General features: G+C 42.2%; 1 protein-coding gene across 1 annotated transcript in view; it reads right to left on the bottom strand.

The window, feature by feature from the left end:
• Positions 1-21125, bottom strand: part of LOC122551916 (receptor tyrosine-protein kinase erbB-4-like) — a 958043-nt gene that overhangs the window by 92834 nt on the left and 844084 nt on the right. The window contains exons 21-24 of the mRNA XM_043694485.1: positions 19920-19995; positions 19600-19746; positions 11411-11508; positions 7064-7234 (exon numbers count right to left, since the gene is read on the bottom strand). Coding sequence (XP_043550420.1) covers positions 7064-7234; positions 11411-11508; positions 19600-19746; positions 19920-19995 — 492 coding nt within the window. The remainder of the gene's footprint in view (positions 1-7063; positions 7235-11410; positions 11509-19599; positions 19747-19919; positions 19996-21125) is intronic.

The raw sequence follows: 21125 nt of genomic DNA, 5'->3' as shown, positions 1-21125 counted from the left end.
TCTGGTGAGAAGAGAGATCTGGTGGAGAAAGATCGTCCATGCTCATTTTAAATGACAGAGCAGGCATCAAAAGCCCACAATTCTGTGTGGTCTCCACATGTCTCTGGTGCACTACTGCAGTAACAAGGTGAGTACCTATACCAATACATTGTGCTTTTCTAACAGCACACGACACTGCAATGAAACAGCCACGTTGCAGCTAAAATCGTACCTTCCAAATTCTGCAGTGAGTTTAGTTGGCCATGCAGCGTTCTCCATGTGGATAACAATCGCCACCCAAAATCTGCTAACTCGGCATAAATTCAAACTGAGCCGTCCCTCCGCTGTATGGATTGAAACATCGGGAGGGCCATTCAGGTGAATGTTGAACCGGCTCCCTCACCCTCAATCCGGTCTGTGTTTTGTTTTGTTTAGCTTTCACTGTTTCCTGATAAGGTCTGTGGGGAGGCCTTGCAGAATGTAATATGGGCATTTATATTGTCAAGGACAGTGTTTGACACACCAGTGAGAGCTTCTGGTCTGAGTTCCGCTCCGCACTGTTTTCAGGCAAGGGGAAGCTTATAATTGACAAATAAATAGTGCCTTCTGTCTCAGTCTCTGTCACATCCACTTTCCCCAGTGGAGCTGCGATCATTAGCTCTTGACACTGCTTGAAATGTTGTCCATCTTCACACAACAGTCTTAAAAACTGACTGGCAACGGTTCGAGGTCATGCAGCCTCACGGACAGGAGATCGAGCCGGAAACTCTGAAAATGACAATTCCTTCCCATTTCGCGGGAAATTGAGTGGAAACAGTCATTGAACAATGAGACAAGGCAGTACAGAACAGTAAAGATTCACAAGACACTAGTCTGGGTGACTGGGCATCTACCCCTAGTTCAGGAGCTTGCAGGGTGGATCAGTTTGCTGTTAAATTAGACCATTCATCATCCTCAGTGCAGTACAAAAGAAGTTCGAACAACTATCATAAGGAAATGCCTCCATTGCTTTAAATACACAATAGCCCCTCACCAACACTTGGTTATTAGGAAAGCTACTGTCTCTATTTCTCACCACAACCGTCACACTGAAAGTGAAGGCCTCATGTCGAGTGACAGCCCGGCAATCATTTCTGTCTTTCATATCCCACCTTTGAATTTCTGGATATGCACATGTTTTTTTTCAAAATAATATTTGCACCAGGGACAAGGGGAATGTGGCTAATGTCAAATTGAGTACTCACGCCCAGTTCCACTCAGAGAACAAAATGTCAGCTACATAGTGTGGGCATGGAGTCACGTCGAAAGCAGGCTGGATAATACTGGCAGCTAAGTTCCCTTCCCTCAAGAAATTAACACACTCTCCTGAAATAAATACCAGAATGTCCACAATCTGTGAATGAAATCTGGCAGTGAAGTGCCAGTTGCTGAGCTGTGCACCAGAGAGGAATGTGTGTCTACTGGTTGGTGCCTGGTCCAGTTATCTCAGGGGTGCCACTGTCAGTGGCACAAGTGTCAGCACTGGATTCTGGTATCTTGGGACGCAGAACAATAAGGTAATCCAGGCTCTATTCCTGTTCATTGGCATAGCTGAAACGTTTGCACGTGGATGTCAGTTAAAGACAATCACACACTATACTTGCATACAAGGAAGAAGTAGTGCAGTTTGGAACGATCACCACAACAACCTGTGCTCATACAGCACCTTACAGCATTGTAGAGTTACATAGAAGATACCGACACTTAAACACCAAGATTTGTTTGACACATTGTTTGATCTCATTTCAACTCAACGAAACAGCTGACAGCCAAACATCGGTGTATTTCTCTCGACAAAGCATTGACAAGTCAGAGCTCACCATCCTGTTTTTAATGTTTCACCAAAGCTTGGCGTTTAACTGTCAGTCATCACCTAACTTGTGCATTCATCATGGCAACACTTCAACCAATCAACACTCTCTTTCCACACAGTGTATACATTAGTATTCTTGCGAATTGCACTGATGAGTGCAAGATACAAAGCTTTGACAAAGTGTGTCTCTTTTCAACAACATAATACCAAAGATTACTTTGTGTTTTTATTTATCCGACTACATCTTTTGTCATCCGTCAAGTGTTGATTCATCTGTTTATTAGAAAACACCAGATGTGCAAGGAACATACCCCCAGTGCTGCACCCCCTAATCCAAGCTGAAACTATCACAGAACTACATATTGACCAATGTAATTTAATTTTTAGACATAAGAAATATTGGGCCCATTGTGGAAGAGGCCAGGACTGTAGAACCTGTGGAACTATTTTCCATAAACCTACAGAATTGTAACGCATGGTGAATTCCTATTAATGAATTTCTTTTGCCAAAAAATATACTTCTTTGCTTTAGAGATTGACCTTTCCAGTGTTCCTAACTGACTGGAAACATGGTGATCAATAGTTTCACTGACACATGTTTTGGAAGGTTGAAATGACTGCTCATAGGCTCCAGACATTGCTTCGGTAAAGCTTATAGCAAAATCTGTCAGTCAGTTAACAATCAAACATCTCATTAGACAACCCAAACTTCGATACCATCAGTCTGTGCACACCAAATCAAACTAAAATTAAGTTGACATTCCTGCGTTAAGTAAACTTGCATTGTGGTCTGAGCTTCTGCATTTAGTAGAAAATTAAGAGGAAATTTCTTTACTCCGAGAGCAGTTGGAATGTAAAACTCAACCCCAGAAACCTGTGAGGCAAGTATCTTATTTGCTTTCAAAAAAGGAAACTGGATGTGTTTCATACAATAGATAGATACGCTGCAAGACTGAGGTAAGACAGACTGAGTGGGAGGAGACAAAAGTGGATTACAAATACCGGTGCAGCCCATTTGGGCTGAATAGCCCATTTCTCTGTTGTATAATCTATTCATACAGAAATCATTTATTGCAATACTATTCATAGTTTCAGTTCTGAAGAAACAGGGAGATGGAGGAAGATAAATAGAAATACAATAAGGAAACATGCAACGAGCCATGGCCAGAGAGATGAGGATTGGTGACTGAAAGAATGACTGAAAAAAAGCTGACTTTGCATAAGGATTTGGATGAAGACAGAGCTAAGCAGAAGCAGAGGCTTTTCAAGATATCATGCAGGAGGGTGGGGTCAAGGTAACTGAGCCTATTAGGAAGACATTAATTACCTACACAAGGGCCTCAATTGTCCACTAGGCACGGCTGCCTGCTGCTCCCCATCTCTCCTGTCTAGCTCCTCGTATCATCATGGTGGGGTCAGGCCTGGGGGGTAGTAGGCAGCACCATTGGATTTAATGCGACACTTGTGTTCAAGCCCGATGGTAGAAGAACATTAAATCCAGCCCAAGATGTGGTGCTCAGAACTGTTCGCAGTAGCCCAGATGTGGTCTAACCAACGCTTCATAAAGATGAAGTATAACTTCTGGTCCCTTAGTGAATTTTCAGTAAAAGGTGAAAGATTTCCATGATTTGAAGGTTTTCTAGTTTTATAGGCATGAAGGCCAGTTATCTACTGGCCTTGCTTATGATTTGTGCATCAAGAGAATCCTTATGGAAACTCCAACCCATCACTTTTGAGCTGAATACTGGAGAGCAGACTCTCGTTTCAGGAATGTTTATTATCAACAAAGGAAAACTGATCGGTTTGATATGGTAATGTGTGAGAATTTGTGGCTTGCAATGTTGCGTAAAGGCCATCACTGCTGGAACTGACCCTCGGTTGTCAAGAATATTCAGAATCAACTGTCAAAAAACTGTGCTTCGTAAATATTGTGCTCTGTATTGTGGGGTGGGTGGGGGTGGGGAGGAGGAGAGTTTCACATAAAACTGGAAAATCTGACCGCAATTCATTTGAAATCAATTGCCTACAGTCTGTCACTGAAGGGGTTAACTGGTATATCTGCTCAAATCATTTCCTTTTTCCTTACTGACATTGCAATCAAGCCTATTGATGCAGGTCTGTCTCCCAGATTCAACAGAATTAAAACCTCTGGGTTCTCATCTGCATCATTAGAAGAAGGAGTTGTACTGGATTGCACACTGTAATGATGCTTTCTCCGAAAGCTGAGATGCACACAAAGTCCCAGCACCTTGAATTGGCACTATCTGAATAGACAGCTAATGATAATGGAGCCTTCCCACAGCTCCTGTCTCAAACATTCTGATAGTAATTTCAAGTTCTTTTGTATCTCTAGCTTTCTTTATTCACCCCTCTTTTGCTCACAGAACCTCTGGAACAAGTTTAACTCCTTCAGTACGGTGCCTCTTTATTGCCGTACCTGGCTGTGACAGCTGAGTCGGCAGCGCCCTTGCCTCTGGGTTAGAAGGTCATGGAACACAAAGTTTAGGCTGACGCTGCAGTGCAGTTCTGAGAGAATGCTACACTGTCGGAGGTGCTAGCATTCAAAACAAAATGCAAGCTGCCTTCAGAAGATAAGTTTGAAGAACAGGGAAGTCCCTCTTACCCCTGGCCAGTATCGGTCCCTCAATCAACATCATAAAATAGATGTTCTAATCATTATACGATCATTTGTAGGAGTTTGCTGTTTGCAAATTGGCTGTTGTGTTTCCTATGTCACTATAGCTAGTACACTTGAAAACAACTTTAAACAGTTGAACATACAAGTAAGGAGTAAGAATTGGCTAGTCAGGCTTTCTGTTCTGCCGTTCAATAAAATCATGGCTGAATATGATAGGAACCTCAACTCAACATTTCTGCATTTCCACCAATAGTCTTTCATCCCCTTAGTAATCAAGAATCTACCCACCTCTACCTTAAAAATATTTAAAGATTCTGCAGCCACTGCCTTTGAGGAAGGGAATTCCAGAGACTCTCAATCCTCTGAGAGAAAAAGTGTTTGCATATCCCTGTCTTAAATGGGTAATTGTTTGCTTTTAAACCGTGCCCCCTCGTTCTAGATTCTCCCACAAGAGGGACCATCCTTTCCACATCCACCTGGTCAAATTGCCTCAGGATCTTATATGTTTCAATTAGCTCTTCGAAACTCCACAAGATACAGACCTAGCCAGTCTAGCCACTCGTCAAAGACAATCTGCTCATTTTGGATAATAGTCTTGCACATCTTTTCTGAACTTCCAATGCATTAGCATCCTTCCATGAGTAGTGACCAGTACTGTACATAGCACTCCAGATGCCACCTCACCAATACTCCGTATAACTGACCAATAACCCTGTTGCATTCAATTCCCCTTGCAGAAAAGTGTAACATTCTATTAGCTTTCCTGATTACTTGCTGTACCTGCAGACTAACCTTCTGTAACTCCAGAATTAGGACACGCAGATCCCTCTGCATTTCAACACTCTGCATCTTCTCACCATCTTGATAAGATGCCTCTTTCAATCTTTCTGCCAAAATGGACAATTTCCTGCTTTCCCATATTGTACTCCATTTGCTAGATCCTTGCCCACTCAGTTAACCTCTCTACACCTCTCTGTAGACTCCTTATCTGCCTTCAGAACTCATTTTTCCACCTATCCTTTTGATATCAACAAACGTACCTTTCAAATGTTTGATCACTTCATGCAAGTCTTTTATATAAACATTGTGAAGTGTTGCAGCCCCTGTGTAAAACTACTCATGCCATCCTGCCAGCCTGAAGTGCTTTGGCTGAGAACAACTTTCAGTTGCATTGAGGTCATGAAAGGCACTATATAAATGCAAGTCTTTCTTCTCCTTTTAATGTGTACACAGCACAGTGATAATTGACAGTAGCAAATTTCTCAGGTACAGTGAAATCGGGAATTGAAATCTACACCGAGAGTAATGATTTCTGTTTCAGGAAAAGGCTAATTTTACTCATTGTTGTCATCTTATTCTGACACTATCACCGTGCCACATTCTGAGCTTTGGCTAGTCCTGGGGGTATACTAAAACTTGACACCAGAATCATTATTAAACATGTTTTTTGACAACTTAAATAAAACCCTCTTAGTCTCTACAAAGGGAATGGGAAAAACTTGGATGTTTAACAGGGGTTGTAAAATGAGCCCATTCTACATCTTTCCCAACTTCCCACTGAACGATCCAGTGGGAGCCACAACAGGCAAATGGCCTTCCGATTCCTACTTAGTACCCAAATTGAATGCCCCACCAAGTGTTTCTTAGAAAGGGAAAGGGTGTTAGAGGGAAGCGGACAGAAAACAAAGATGATACTGCTTTGCCAAATAAAGTTTGGGATGTTTTACTCGCAGCTGCTGGCGAAAACCTCTGGGAACAGTCAGTACCGTGCTGTCATTTTTCCAACAGCACTCAGTGCTAAAAGCTAAAGGGGATTCCCTTAGGTGTGGTCCCACAGTCAGAGTAAACATGGCAGCATCTGACAATCACATGAAAGGAGGGCAATGCCAGTAACCATTCTTCCAATAGAGATGAGCTCTACCTTTTCCAAACATCATGTTAAAAATGAATCACTGATTGGTAATTGGCTATTAGCCACCCTTCACTTCATGGCAGTTAAAAAAAATTGCAGCTTGACAAATCAAGTATGACATCTTTTACAGAAGTAGTGAACAAATTTGGAATAAAATCTGGATTATAAACATTAATACAGGCAGCTCAGATCAGGCAATAAAGCTTTGAAGAAGCTGTGTGGGTCACACTGAAAATTGAGAACAACCAAAATTAAGTACCATTGTTTTTTGAACACTGTATATTCTTTTCTTGTACAGAAGGCTCTGTCAGAGTACAGAAGCTCTTGCAAGTTCAGGAGAATCTTCACAGTGACACCGAGTGACAGGAGCACAGCAACTCCCATTGATAAGGAGACCCATAGCCCCTCGGAACCTACCATCTCTGCAATCCCAGAGGAGTTGAAACCAAACAGTCCCAAACTACTGATCCACAAACAGGAACCAGGGACACAGAATATCGTGTTAAAAAAAAGAGCACGTGACTCAGACTCCATTGACCATTGATCTGATTGTGCTGTATTGTTTACTCCACACTGACAACTGCAAGCCCAGTATGAATACCTGTCAACGTTGTTTCTACTTGATATTGATGCAATGCCGTCCTTGATTTTTGCGAATCGATCTAGGGCTTGTTTCACTCACCCTGTTGGAATCAATCCTCGGTCTTGAGCTATAGACTGGTGGTGGGATGTTGAAGGCCTGTGGCACCAGGTATTCCTCCGCATCCATCATGTCTTCAAGCTCCTCTTCATCCAGCAGGCTCTGGAAGAATTTGCTATCGTTCGGGCTGGGCAGCTTCATATGGTCATCTCCCTGTAATAAGAGTGTTTCTTATTTTAAAAAGCTGCACAAAGTTATACCAGTCTTGGCCCTTGCACAGATGAGCTCCCTGCTTTCAAAGATGTCCTGCGTAGGCCTCTCTCGAGACCAGGACTTCTGTTCACAGCCAGGTTAGAAACACATGACAGACTGCATCAATTGGTTGGCTGCTCAACCCAACAAATTGTCAGTCATAAAACTGAAATCAAAATCAGACTGCTGCACTGGTATTGACTCAAGGGTATTGGGGAAGAGTTAAGGAAGCTACATAAAAGATACTGTACAATCTGAATGATAAATATGAAAACTGGAAGTTCAAATGCTGCAAAGATCCTAGCTTGTATCGGATATATGTCAGAAACTCATGGGTTATCTGCAACAAACTCCTATTAGACACACAGTTCACCAATTAACCCATTTAACCCAAGAAGTAGTGATTGCATTCCTGAATATTATTACTTCAGATGACTTCTCCAAATAAAATAGATGTATGCAAGCAGTCAGTCAGACTCAACAGCCTTCAGATTCGCTTATGTTAGATTCACGCTGGTTTTGGACGTGTTGGCATTTTGAGCTTGGAATTCAAAGGACAACTTAAGGGTGATTATTAAGGGTCATTTTATGGGTTGAAAGAATTTGAATTTACAGCATCTGAGCATTTCTCACGTCACTCGACATAAAATGGACCATTTTGAGGTGCCGATGGTGATGTTATATTACCAAGTGTAGTAGCTACTTGTGTCCAGGAACACCACAGCAGCAACCATAGTAATTAATCTGCATTTGGTTACAGGACTTCCTGCAGGCCTAAAAGTTAAACAGGATCTTTTGGATGCATGAATAGGCACACATTAAAAGTTTTTCAACATCATTTTTCTCGCACTCCAATAGCAAATGGCTGTTTGCTTTTCACATGTCATTTTTAGTCATTTAAAAATCGGGTTATTCACAGGTGGCAGATTGACAGGGTGATTAAAAATGCTTATTCCTTTGGTAAACGCACAGCTGTCTGGATAAAACTGCTCCTAGCTACTAATGCATCAAGGATTTTTTTTAAAGAAAAAATTAGAGAGTTTGCAGTTGACAACCTGCTAAGTGACTTTGAGTGGAAGCTTCAGAGAAAAAAAACCTTTCTTGAAACAAGCAAATAATATTCTCGGTCACGTTGTGCAGCTGCAAAGTATTCAGTGTCTGTTGAGCTAAGAATTCTTCACCGAGAAACTGCCTTACCCTGGCTTCATCTTGCCATGAGGCTGCAAAGACCAAAATCATGTGACATTACATCACTTCCTGTGGTGATGGATACTAGACCTCATTAGCATGTTGCACTTTCAGACTTAATCCCTTAATTAATGAAGCATATCTGGGGGAGGAGCAACAAAGCAGAAACACTACAATCTAATTTTTTCACTGGCTGACACGAGTAATCTTCTGATCGATCCTTTTGCCGTTTTTCCTAACGCAAACACATTGCAATCGCAGCGCAGCATATGTTGCAAACATGTTGACCAGCAACCCCTTTCTGGGCACTTCATGGGTAAGAGATGCCAATGGGATTCCCACAGAGTCCACACCTCCTAAGATAAGCCCGGTCCTGTCCTTGTGAAACATCCACTCAATAAACTAGTGGTCAGGCAGAGGATTTCACCCAGCCCACTCAAGGTTGACTTTCCTCCACCTAGCCTCTAACTTAGTGCCGGCTACCAATCGTTCTGAGTTGAGATTGTCCTGGAGGCCCACCTGATCTGCACTATTCAGCTCAACACCTGCAATTACTTATTGTGTCACTAGGGGGTGCTCTTGAGTCATTGTTGGTGACATTGAAGGAGTGGATCTGAAATCCCATCCTACAATGACAACATGTAACAATTTACAATGATAAAGGCACTTTATAAATGCACATCTTTATTCCATATGACACAAATGTACAATTAGAACCATGGTCTTTCCTGTTCGAATGAGCTGCTAAAGATGTAACACACCTGCAAAGTACTGTTGTCCATGCAACATTTGGGAGTTAGGAGCAGATCTTAATGCACTAACGGTATTAGGGACAGATTTTAATGTACTAAGGCTTTAAGGGACAGATTTCAATGTGGGAAAGATATTAGGGACAGGTGTTAATGCTGTAAGGTTTCTAGAACTGATTTCAATTCAGTAAGGGTATTAGGGATAGATTTTAATGTAGTAAGGGTATTGGGACAGTTGTAATGCATTAGGGGGTTGGGAGCAAATTTTTAATGCAGTAAGAGTATTATGGACAAGATATTAATTTGGTAAGGAGTAGACTTTAGTACAATAAGGGTACTGTGACTTATTAAATTGGTAAAGTTATTAGGGACAGATTTCAATGCAATAAGGATATTAAGGACAGATTTTAATGCAATAAGGGTATTAGGGACAGATTTCAATGCATTAAGGGTGTTAGGGACAGATTTCAATGTAGTAAGCAGAATAGGGATAGGTGCTACTGCACTATGAGTATTAAGAGCAGATGTTAATGCACTGGGGTATGAAGGACAAGCTATTAATGTGTTAAGGTTATTAGGGACACAATTTATTGTAGTAAGGTTATTATGAATAGATTTTAATGCAGTAACAGTATTAAGGACAGGTGTTAATGCAATAGGGTATTAGGGACAGATTCTAATGCAGTAAGGCATTAGTGACCAATTTTAATGCAGTAATGATTTTAGGGATAGATTTTAATGCAGTAAGGGTTTTTATTATTGACTTTAATGCAGTCAGGAAATTAGGGGCAGATTACATTACATTACATTAGATTACAGTGTGGAAACAGGCCCTTCGGCCCAACAAGTCCACACCGACCCGCCGAAGCGCAACCCACCCATACCCCTACATTTACCCCTTACCTAACACTATGGGCAATTTAGTATGCACATCTTTGGACTGTGGGAGTAAACCGGAGCACCGGAGGAAACCCACGCAGACACGGGGAGAACGTGCAAACTCCACACAGTCAGTCGCCTGAGGCGGGAATTGAACCCGGGTCTCTGGCGCTGTGAGGCAGCAGTGCTAACCACTGGGCCACCATGCCACCCAGATGTTAACACAGTGTGGTTATTTTTTTTTTCCTTTTTTTTTTCTTTTTTCTTTTTTAACACCCGGGTGATCTCCTGTTTATTTATTTATTTTTTTTCTTTTTTTTCTTTCTTTTTCCCCTTTAACCCCCACACTACCACCTAAGTGCGGTAGTGCTTATTTTCGCAAGGTCTGAAGGCGGAACGTCGCGACCTGGGTGCGGACGCACACCAGCGACTGACCGCCCTCCCACAGTGTGGTTATTAGGGACAGACTTTAATGAGGTGAGCATATTAGGGAGAAATGCTATTGCAATGGAAGTATTATGGCAGATTTTGATGCAGTAAGGGATGAAGGGCAGGTTTTAATATGGTAAGGGTATTAGGGACAAATGTTAAAGCAGTAATGGCATTAGGGACAGATTTCAGTGCACTAAGGGTATTAGAGAAAATTTTAATGTGGTATAGGTGTTATAGGCTATTTTAATGCTGCAAGGTTAACGGGAAAAGATGTTATGCAGTAAATTTATTAGGGACAGATTTTAACGCATTAAGGGTATGAGGGATAGATGTTAATGAAGTAAGGGATTAGAGGCATATTTTAATGCAGAAAGAGTATTAGGGACAGATTTTGACACAGTAGGAGTATTAGGGACAAAATATTAATGTGTAAGGTTATAAGGCATATGTTTTAATATAGTAGGGTTATAAGGGATAAATGTTAATGCAGTAAGGGTATTAGGGGCAGATTTTAATGCAGCACATTTGTTAAGTGACAGTGATTAAAGCTAGGTAATTGCTGTTTGGATATAGATCCGTCATGAATGCGGCTGACACGGTTGAGGGGCTGAATGGTCTCCACCAGTTGCTGAGAGTCATTTGAGAGGGAAAGGCAGGCAGCTGGGCTGAAAGTGGTCCAGCATCACTCTGGGCCCTGGTGAACTGCCTGATGATTCCAATCTGACAGTGCCAGCTCTATAAATAGAGCAGAGGAACAGAGCACGTTCCAGTGCTGATCACCAGACTGATGTTTAACAGCAATAAGCTGGAGGAATTTTGGGGTTTTTTTTCCCCAGTTTTTAATCATACAGTAATTCCAACAGAGGAGCTGAAATCAAATTAAACTGACCTGAATTACCAAGTACCTCTGTGGATCTCGAGCCATCCGAGAGAATTCCGCTGCCAATTCTTTGAACTTGGGTCTGCTGTCGGCATCAATCATCCAGCCTGGGTGAAAGGAGAACAGCAACTTACAGGGCAATGAGGACACCACATGGTCATCCATGACGAGTTTAAAGAACATACGGGAATAAACTCAAAACATACAAGCACACACATCAGGACCAAGACAAGATGTAAAAATAAAATGTCACACTCCTACAGCAAACATTCAGCCATGGCATGAAATTGGCGGTGAACAGCACATTAGCCATGATCGAATGGTGGAATGGACTCAATGGCCGAATTCTGCTCCTATATCTTATGCCAGGTAATGTTTTCTTTGCAGTTTGAAAATCAGCTTTAAATTTTCAGTTCCTCACTCCATCGTGCCTTCAGCTCCCTCAGTCCTGGTTTCCGGAATTCCCTCCCTTACCCTCCTTGCATCTCTAGCCCTGACTTCTTCACGATGTTTAAGGTACTTTGGAAATGCAAACTGTTGTTCTCCCTGTGCTTCAAAAATGAAACATATATTTCAAGTGAAGTCAGCTTTAAAGGTGTTACATCAGCAGTACCAACGCGGGGATAGACTTGACTCCCTCAATTTTACAACGAAGGGATGGCTGGGGGCTGTCAGATTTCAGGTTGAGCAGGATGAAGGAGAGGGTACACCAGAGAAGGATAGGAAGAATCTGTGATGGCCTCAGCACAAGGTTTCCGGTAACTATTGCAACCACACCTCTCTGCCACACTGGCAAACAGACTCTCACAGGCTGTCAAGGATGTAGCGTGAGCAGCAATTTGCATAAGGATAAGCAAAGTGGATGAGTCAGGGACCGAAAACTTAATGAAGATAACAGGGCATTAATGGCAAGAATGACATGAGGAAAACAAGAGTAGTCAAAGCTATAGGTACTGCATTTGAAAGCATGAAGTATTTTCACTTACTAAATAAATTAATAGCCCCTATTAATTTAATAGGAATTAAATACAGAGGAACCTCGATTATCCGAATGACACCGGGGGTGGGGGGAGAGTATTTTGGTTGGAAAAAATTCGAATGCCGGATAACACACTTTAGCCAAGCACCAGGACCTTGCCATCTTGATTGAATAATCTGAAGTTCGGATAATCGAATGCAGGATAATCAAGGTTCCTCTGTATTATGGGATACTTGACTTGTAGAAGAGTTGGTTAAAGGGGGGGGGGGGTTACCCCAAAAGTAAATCGTGGGATAAAGGTAACAGACAGAAGGGACCTTATCTTAGAAAATTTATCTGTGGAATCAATTTGGATGAAGCTGTGAAACAGCGAAGGCATAAACAATTGATGTGAGCAATTGATAAACCCCTATCTGCAGATGTAGTTTTAGACAGAGTATAAATCTATAAATTAAAAGTGTATGTAATGATAAACATGACAGACACTTATTGTTATTTAGATTGCACAATTCAAATTTGCAGTAATAGAGTGGAGAACAAGCTCATTGAATGCATTAAGATAGTTTTGTAGTTCAATGTGTCAAGGATGTTATAGATTTAGTAATGTATAACAAAAAAGAATCAATTAATAACCTTGCAGTGAAGCCTCTGGGGAAGAGTGATCATAACATAGTAAAATGTTATATTGCATTCGAGATTGATTCAATTCGCACCGACATGAGGATCTTAGGTCTAAAGAAAGACATGTACTTTGGTGTAAGGAGTTACTTGGCCAAGGTAAACCAGGAAACTATATTAAAAGCTACGGTAATGGGCAAAACACATAAGGTATTAATTCATAATACAAAACTACTATACATTACTTAAGGAATAAAATTTGCACAGGAGAAGTAGACTAACTCAGGCTAAAAGAGAAGTTAAAGATCATGTTATCTTCAAGGAAGAGCCTTAAACTTAAACCTGAGAGTTTTGGCATTCATCAAGGGATAACTGAGAATCAATAAAGTAAAAGAAAGAACAGAGAGAACAAGGATGCAGCTACATAATTCTTTAAAGTTTGTGTCACACATAGACAGGATGGTTAAAAAGGCATTTGGCATGCTTGCCTTCATTGCTAATTTCTTTGAGCATAGGAATTGGGACGTTATGTTGAGGTTGCACAGGCCTCTTCTGGGATACTATGTCCAGTTCTGAACGCCCAGTTATATAAAGGTTATTATCAAGCTGGAGAGGGTTCAGGAGAGATTTACCAAGATGTTACTGGGTATGGAAGGTTTAAGTTATAAAGAAAGGCTGGATAGGCTGGGATTTTTTTTCACTGGAGCGTAGGAGGTTGAGCAGTGAACTGATAGAAGTCAATAAAATAATGAGAGATACAGATAGAGTTGATGGTCTTTCAAGATTAGGCGGTACATTTTTAAGGTGAGAGGTGAGAGATTTAAAAAAAGACATAAGAGGCAAATTTTTTACACAGATAAAGGTTTACAAAATCATGAGGGGCATGGATAGGATAAATAGACAAAGTCTCTTCCCTGGGGTGGGGAGCCCAGAACCCAGAAGGCATAGGTTTAGGGGGAGAGGGGAAAGATATAAAAGGGGCCTAAGGGGCAACTTTTTCACGCAGAGGGTGGTGTGTGTATGAAATGAGCTGCCACAGGAAGTGGTGGAGGATAGTACAATTGCAACATTTAAAAGGCATCTGGATGGATATATGAATAGGAAGGGTTTGGAGGGATATGGGCCAGGTGCTGGCAGGTGGGACTAGTTTAGTTTGGGATTATGTTCGGCATGGACTGGTTGGACCGAAGAGTCTGTTTTCTGCTATGTGACTCCATGACTCTGTGACCAATGTACACCAGTCGGGAACATAATAACAGATTGTAGAAGATTCTATGTTCTAAAAGCTTCTGTGGGTATGCAAAAAAGAGCTTAGTGTGGTGTCTGGGAGGCAGAAATAAGAAAAATCTTAAAAGGGATTAAGGAAATGATACCCATTAATCATACTTTTAAACAGTCTTCACAGTGAAAGACAAAAAAAAACCCTGAAATGAATGATGAATTAAGGGTCTAAGGGGAATGAGGAACTGAAGGAAAAGGGTTTTACTGAATAAATAACTGGAGAAATTACTGGCACTCAAAGCCATCAAACTGCCTAGGCCTGAGGCCTACATCCTAATGTAGGCGGCTCGAAAGATAGTGGATGCATTAGAATTGGTGTTAGAATTCCTTAGTTTCTGGAACATCTTACATGGGTTAGAAAATAATAAATAAAACCCTGCTAATCATGAAAGGAGGGTGCAAGAACTGATGGGAACTTTAGGGTAGTTCACCTGACATCAACAGGAGGGAAAATGCCAGAATCTCTGAGAAAATCAAAACATGGCTGGACAATCAACACAGATTCACTGACGCTGTGGGTTCTAGGGTTGTCACTGATTTCGTCTCTTCCCTTCACAGTTCTCTACCTCAAAGTGCCCCAACCATACACAGCCTGCTTCCAACTCATTCCCACAATCCACAAACTGGACTGCCTTGGCAGATTCATAATTTCAGCTGGTTCTACAACCAATTAACTTATTTCTTCCTACCTTGACTCTTTCTTTCCCCTTGTTCAGTCTCTTTGATTCTTCTGATGCTTTATATCAGTTCTTGAATTTCAATTTCTCTGGCACCAGCTACCTTCCTGTTCACCATGGATCTGTAATCCCTCTACACATCCATCCCCCATCAGGATGATCTGAAAGATCTATGAAAAGAAACCCACCATCCACTGTCCTCCTTCGCATGGCTCTGCTTGTTCCCACTTTGAACAACTTTTCCCTTAACCCGTCTCACATTGGCAAGGTCAAAGGTAAAGCCACGGGTATCCATATGGCTCCCCATTATGCCCGTCCCTTTGTCAGGTATGTGGAACATTCCTTGTTCCAATCCTACTCGGGCCCCTACCCACAATTCCTTTCAGGCACATCAATTATATCATTGATGCTGCTTCCTGCTCTCATATGAAATCAAAACATTTCACTGGTTTTGTTTCCAGCTGCCATCTTTCTCTGATTTTAATCCGGTCAATCTCTGACCTTTCCCTTCCTTGACTTCACTGCTTCTATTCTTGGGATAGGCTGTCCACCAATATGCATTGCAAGCACACCGGCTCCCATAGTTACTTTAGATTAGATTACATTACAATGTGGAAACAGGCCCTTCGGCCCAACAAGTCCACACCGACCCGCCGAAGCGCAACTCACCCAGACCCCTACATTTACCCTTTACCTAACTCTACGGGCAATTTACCATGGCCAATTCACCTAACCTGCACATCTTTGGACTATGGGAGGAAACCGGAGCACCCGGAGGAAACCCACACAGACACGAGGAGAACGTACAAACTCCACACAGTCAGTCACCTGAGGCGGGATTTGAACCATGGTCTCTGTGACTACGTTCCCTCACAAAGATTCTGTTCTATTATTCCAACTTCTCCGTCTCTGTCACCTTTGTTCTGATGGTGCAACCTTTCACAGGGATGCCTCCAATATGACTTTCTCGTCCCTCAGTGAGGATTACCTCCACTCCAGGATCCTCAGCCATGCCTGTCCTCACTCCTTCCTTTCCTTGCCCGAACAATGATGGGATTCCTTTGTCTTCACTTTCCACCCCACCAGTATCTACTGCCTCTGCCATTTCCACCACATCCAGCAACCCCAAAACATCTAACCCTCTCCTCTACGATACCCTCGTGCACTCCTCCAGAGCTGACAAAGTTAACAAGCTCCAACTGATTGAGCACAGCATGAAACGGTGATTGGGCCTGATCTATTTTCAATCTATGTGAATAACTTCGACGAGGTGCTGTGTGTAATGTAACCAGGTTGCAGGGACGATACAAAATCATATGGACAGGTTAACTGGCTGGCTAAAAGCATGGAAGATTGAATAGATGGAGATGAATGAAATTATGTACTTTGGCAGAAAAGAACAGAAAAGCAGAATATGTTTTAAATTGTGAGAGACTAAGAACCACATGGATGTCCTTGTGTAGTAATGTAACATGCAAGTACAGCAAGGAAAATAAATGGGATGGAGGCCTTTATTACAAAGGGATGGGGATGTATAGTTATGACGACACAAAACCTAGAATACTACCTTACCTAAGGAAGGTCATATGTGCCCTAGGGGGATTGCACTGAAGGTTCACTAGACTGATTCCTAGGATGAGCAGGATGCCCTGTGAGGAGAGACTGTGTAGGCTAGGCCTATATTCCCTGAGGGCTAGAACACTGCAAGGGGATATAATTGAAACATATAAAATTGTCGAAGGCTTGACAGGGTTAGTGCTGAGAAAATGTTTCCGCTGACTGGGGAATCTAAGACACAGGGTCACAGTCTCAAAATGAGAGGCAGGCCATTTACGACTGAAGCAAGGAGAAATTTCTTTATCCCAATCTTTGCAATTCTCTATCATACAGAACTTTGGCTGCTCACACCTTGAGGATATCCAAGATATAGTTTGATAGTATCCAAAACTATAAGGGAATCAAAGGATACAGGGTAGTTTGGAAAGGTGTGGCATATGTAGAAGATTAACCATTATTTTTATGGAGTACTCTTAAAGAATTATCATAGATTATCATAGAACCCTACATGTGGAAACAGTCCCTTTGGTCCAACAAGTCCACACCTACCCTCCGAAAAGTAAACAACCTGTTCCCATTTCTTACGTTCTGGAAACTAGAGGGGAGATGGGGTGAGCTCAGGGGAGGGTTGGAAAACCCGTGGGACAGGGAACGAAGTTTGAGAAGCTCAGACCCATGGTTTAGTCACGGTAAGAACTGACATCGATTCCTTCCGGCTCACAACAAAATCTGAATAATATTAAAGATTGAAATTGTCTGTACCACGTTTATAACACTATTTGACAGTCGGGTACAGTTCAGGACATGACACATGGCTTTGTGACCCATATTGTCAGAAGCCTGCGTATCCACAAGCTCTGGTCAGTTTTCAATCAAGTAAAAGCTATGGCCAAGATCCCCAGTTATAGATTCTACTATCTTTTTCTCATCATCTTCTGAAAAGAAATCAGCATATCTTTGTATTAGCATGGCAAAAACAGAACATTAGTCAAGCAGGCAGCTCCTTCACTAGATGGTGAAAATAAATAATTTTGCAAAGACTGCAGGGCACAATGGAGCTTTCAATTATAAAAGATATAATTTAAATTATAATATATTTTGCCTGAACACTGACATGCATATGGAGTGTCAAACTATGCCATACTGATGCAAAAATGTATTAAAATGGATTCTTCATTTCAAGGAAAGTAAAGGCTGAATATTAAAAGGAAATGGCAAAGACTATGATGAACTTCAATAAAATTGGAATTCAGCAGAATAAAGAGCAGCAGCTTCTGAGAATAAAGTGGCTCATTGAAGCTCTATTGCTGAGATTGTTATGTACAGCAAAGGATTTATTTGCTGAACACTAGCAGCATCAGTTAACAGGCTTCACATAACCAATGTTGAGTGAATAACTGATTGCCTGTTTGCTTCACCCAGTGTATGGTATTAATACAAGCCATCCCACCAATACTCAACCACCATGTCAGTAATGGCGTTTCATATAGCTTCAAACCCCTTTTGAGAACTGGGGTATTATGTGGCAGGACTGTGTTTCCACTGGCAACAGATTCAATAGCAGCAGGATAACGATTCAAGGTAATTGGCAAGACATCTTGAAGCGAAATAAGGATTTTTGATCTGGAATAGCTGGTGGAGGAGGCTGAGTTGTAACTTTTAAAGGTCATTGGATAAATACTTTGAAAGGGGGAAAAAAAATTACAGGGGACAGAGCAGGTGAGTGGGACTGCTGAGATAGTTCTCCCAAAGAGCTGGCACAGACAAGATGGTCCAATGGCCTCCTTTTGAATGAAAATCCCTACTGCCACTGGGTAAGCAATGCCCAATGCTGGAAAGTGGATGTCAGACTCATGCCCATATAGCACAGAAACAGACCCTTTGTTTAGGTTTCTAGGAAATGCTTCAGAGTGTGCTGCAAATGGAATTAACACTGTTTTCCTTCTTGATCATTCTGCATTTAAAGGAGACATGATCAGTGACATCAACATGCACACAATTCTGTCAATGAACCCAGGGAAAATTGCATGCTCAGTGAGTTTTCATGCTACTGAATATTTTAGATACTTCCACAAACGAGTTAGGGGAACAGTGCAATACGTAGTGGCGGGTGAAGGGGTTTTCAGGAGGGGACCAGGAATGACTAGATTTTAGATTACATTTTAGATTACATTACAGTGTAGAAACAGGCCCTTCGGCCCAACAAGTCCACACCGACCCGCCGAAGCGAAACCCACCCATACCCCTACATTTACCCCTTACCTAACACTACGGGCAATTTAGCATGGCCAATTCACCTGACCCTGCACATCTTTTTGGACTGTGGGAGGAAACCGGAGCACCCGGAGGAAACCCACGCAGACACGGGGAGAACGTGCAAACTCCACACAGTCAGTCGCCTGAGGCGGGAATTGAACCCGGGTCTACAGGCGCTGTGAGGCAACAGTGCTAACCACTGTGCCACCGTGCCGCCCACAAACTACTAACTACTAACAGTAATATTTTTGAAGGAGACAGAGAAGGCTTTGGAAGAGAATTTTATAAGTGAGGGGGTTGAACAGTGAACAATGCCCTTCTCAATGGGAAGCAGCAGCAAAGAGACCATTTGGAGAGTTGCATTTGAGATATACGCACACTTTGGAGGTAAAGGGTGTGGAGATGAGGATTATTTTGAGGTTCTGGAATGGGAGAAGGAGAAAGGGAAACCTGGTGCTATGAACCAGGTTTTAATATATATCTGAACCTCAAAATTGAAGGAGTAAATGTTGAGAATTAGCTATCACCTGCTTTCAATCCGGGAGCAAAAAGCACCCTTGACTCTTTGGGAGACTTGGCACTTCAATTTAAGTCTTTGTCATCCTCCAGTGAGTTGTTGTAGGATCTGAGTATTTTGTTTGATTGTCCTCAACGCTGCCCTCTCTGTTTGGGAGGTGTAAATGAGGTTAGTTCAATCACGTCTGCCTGCAGTTGAGCGTGTGATCTCTTTACTCATGCGATGTACACTATTCAACTCCAGCCAGACATGCGCCCTAGTATTGTTTAAACAGCTACTCTTAAATGCTGACAGAGTTATGAGGTTCCCTTACATTTCACCATCACCATGTAGACATCGATGGTACAGATCGGAGGCTGTGGAAGGCGCTCGCCTTTTTCCAAGATGTCTGGTATTTCACGGGCTGGAATCCCATCGTACGGCTTCCCGCCAAAAGTCATCAACTCCCAAATAGTGACACCTGCAGGAAATCCAAAGCAAAATTCATTGGTACCTCACTGAATGTCTGAGCCCAAAAAGCCGGATTCAGAAAGAGCAAGGGAAATCTGAGAATTGGAAAGGCAGCTGTCCACCAGCCAACACGCCACAAACTCCTGCTGCACCCACACATAGTGTTCACAGTCAAGGACCTACCATAGCTCCACACGTCACTTTGATGGGTAAACTTCCGGTAGTGAATACACTCCAAAGCCATCCACTTAATCGGCATCTGCAAGGATATGGTGAAAGATATTAGTAGAATGCTCTCAGATCCTCCTCTGTAATTAACGCAGGAAGAATTATTGGATGACATATCTCATTGCACTACAACATTTATTCTGCATTGATTAAATTTACGTATTTTCTTGCAAACTTTCTCCAGTTCATTCCCCTCTGCGCTCATTCAGTGTGACATGAGAAAGCAGGTTGAAAACCATGGGTAATAAAGCATTTGGGATCCTGGGCTTTATAAAGAGGGGCACCAGTAAAACAGTTATGATAAACATTTTTAAAACAATGCTTCAGCCTCAATTTGAGTCTTGTATCCAATTTCAGGCAACACAAAGGATGGAAAGGTATGAAGGTATCAGAGAGGGCACAGAAAAGATTCATGAGAATGGTTCCAGATATGTGGACCTTCAGTTACAAAGAGAAGTCAGGGATTGGAGAAGGTTGAAGAGCAGATTTGATCAAGATGCTGAAAATCATGAGGGGTCTGGGTAGAGTAGATCGGGAGAAACTATGTTCATTGACTGGAGGCTGGAGAACCAAAGGACATGGTGTCTTAGTGGTTAGCACTGCTACCTCACAGCTCCAAGGAGCTTGGGTTCAATTCCAACTGTGGGTGACTGTCTGTGTGGATTTCCTCCTCATGTTTGTGTGGGTTTCCTCCCACAGCCCAAAGATGTGCAGGTTAGGTGAACTAGCCATGGGAAATGCAGGGTTACAGGGTTAGGGAAGGGAGTGGGGATTTGGGGTGGATGCTAGTTGGAGGGTCAATGCGGACTCGATAGGCTGAATGGCATCCTTCTACACTGTGGGGATTCTATGATATAAGGGATTGGCAGAAGTGCTATCTGAGAGAGTGGTAGAGTCAAGTCATTAAAAATAAAATTGGATTTGCTGTTACTTGAAGTAAACTTCAGAAAAATGCAGGGATGTGGGACTACTAGGTGAATTGCTCTTCCAGAGAGGTAAAACAGGCACAACGGGCTGAACAGGCATCTTTTGAGGTGCGAGGTAAAAACAATGACTGCAGATGCTGGAAACCAGATTCTGGATCAGTGGTGCTGGAAGAGCACAGCAATTCAGGCAGCATCCAAGGACAGGCAAAATCGACGTTTCAGGCAAAAGCCCTTC

The sequence above is a fragment of the Chiloscyllium plagiosum genome, chromosome 7 (genome assembly GCF_004010195.1).
Source record: "Chiloscyllium plagiosum isolate BGI_BamShark_2017 chromosome 7, ASM401019v2, whole genome shotgun sequence".
In the NCBI taxonomy this organism is placed as follows: Eukaryota; Metazoa; Chordata; class Chondrichthyes; order Orectolobiformes; family Hemiscylliidae; genus Chiloscyllium; species Chiloscyllium plagiosum.
The sequence above is the reverse complement of the archived record's forward strand: the minus strand, read 5'-3'. Positions and strand labels throughout refer to the sequence as shown.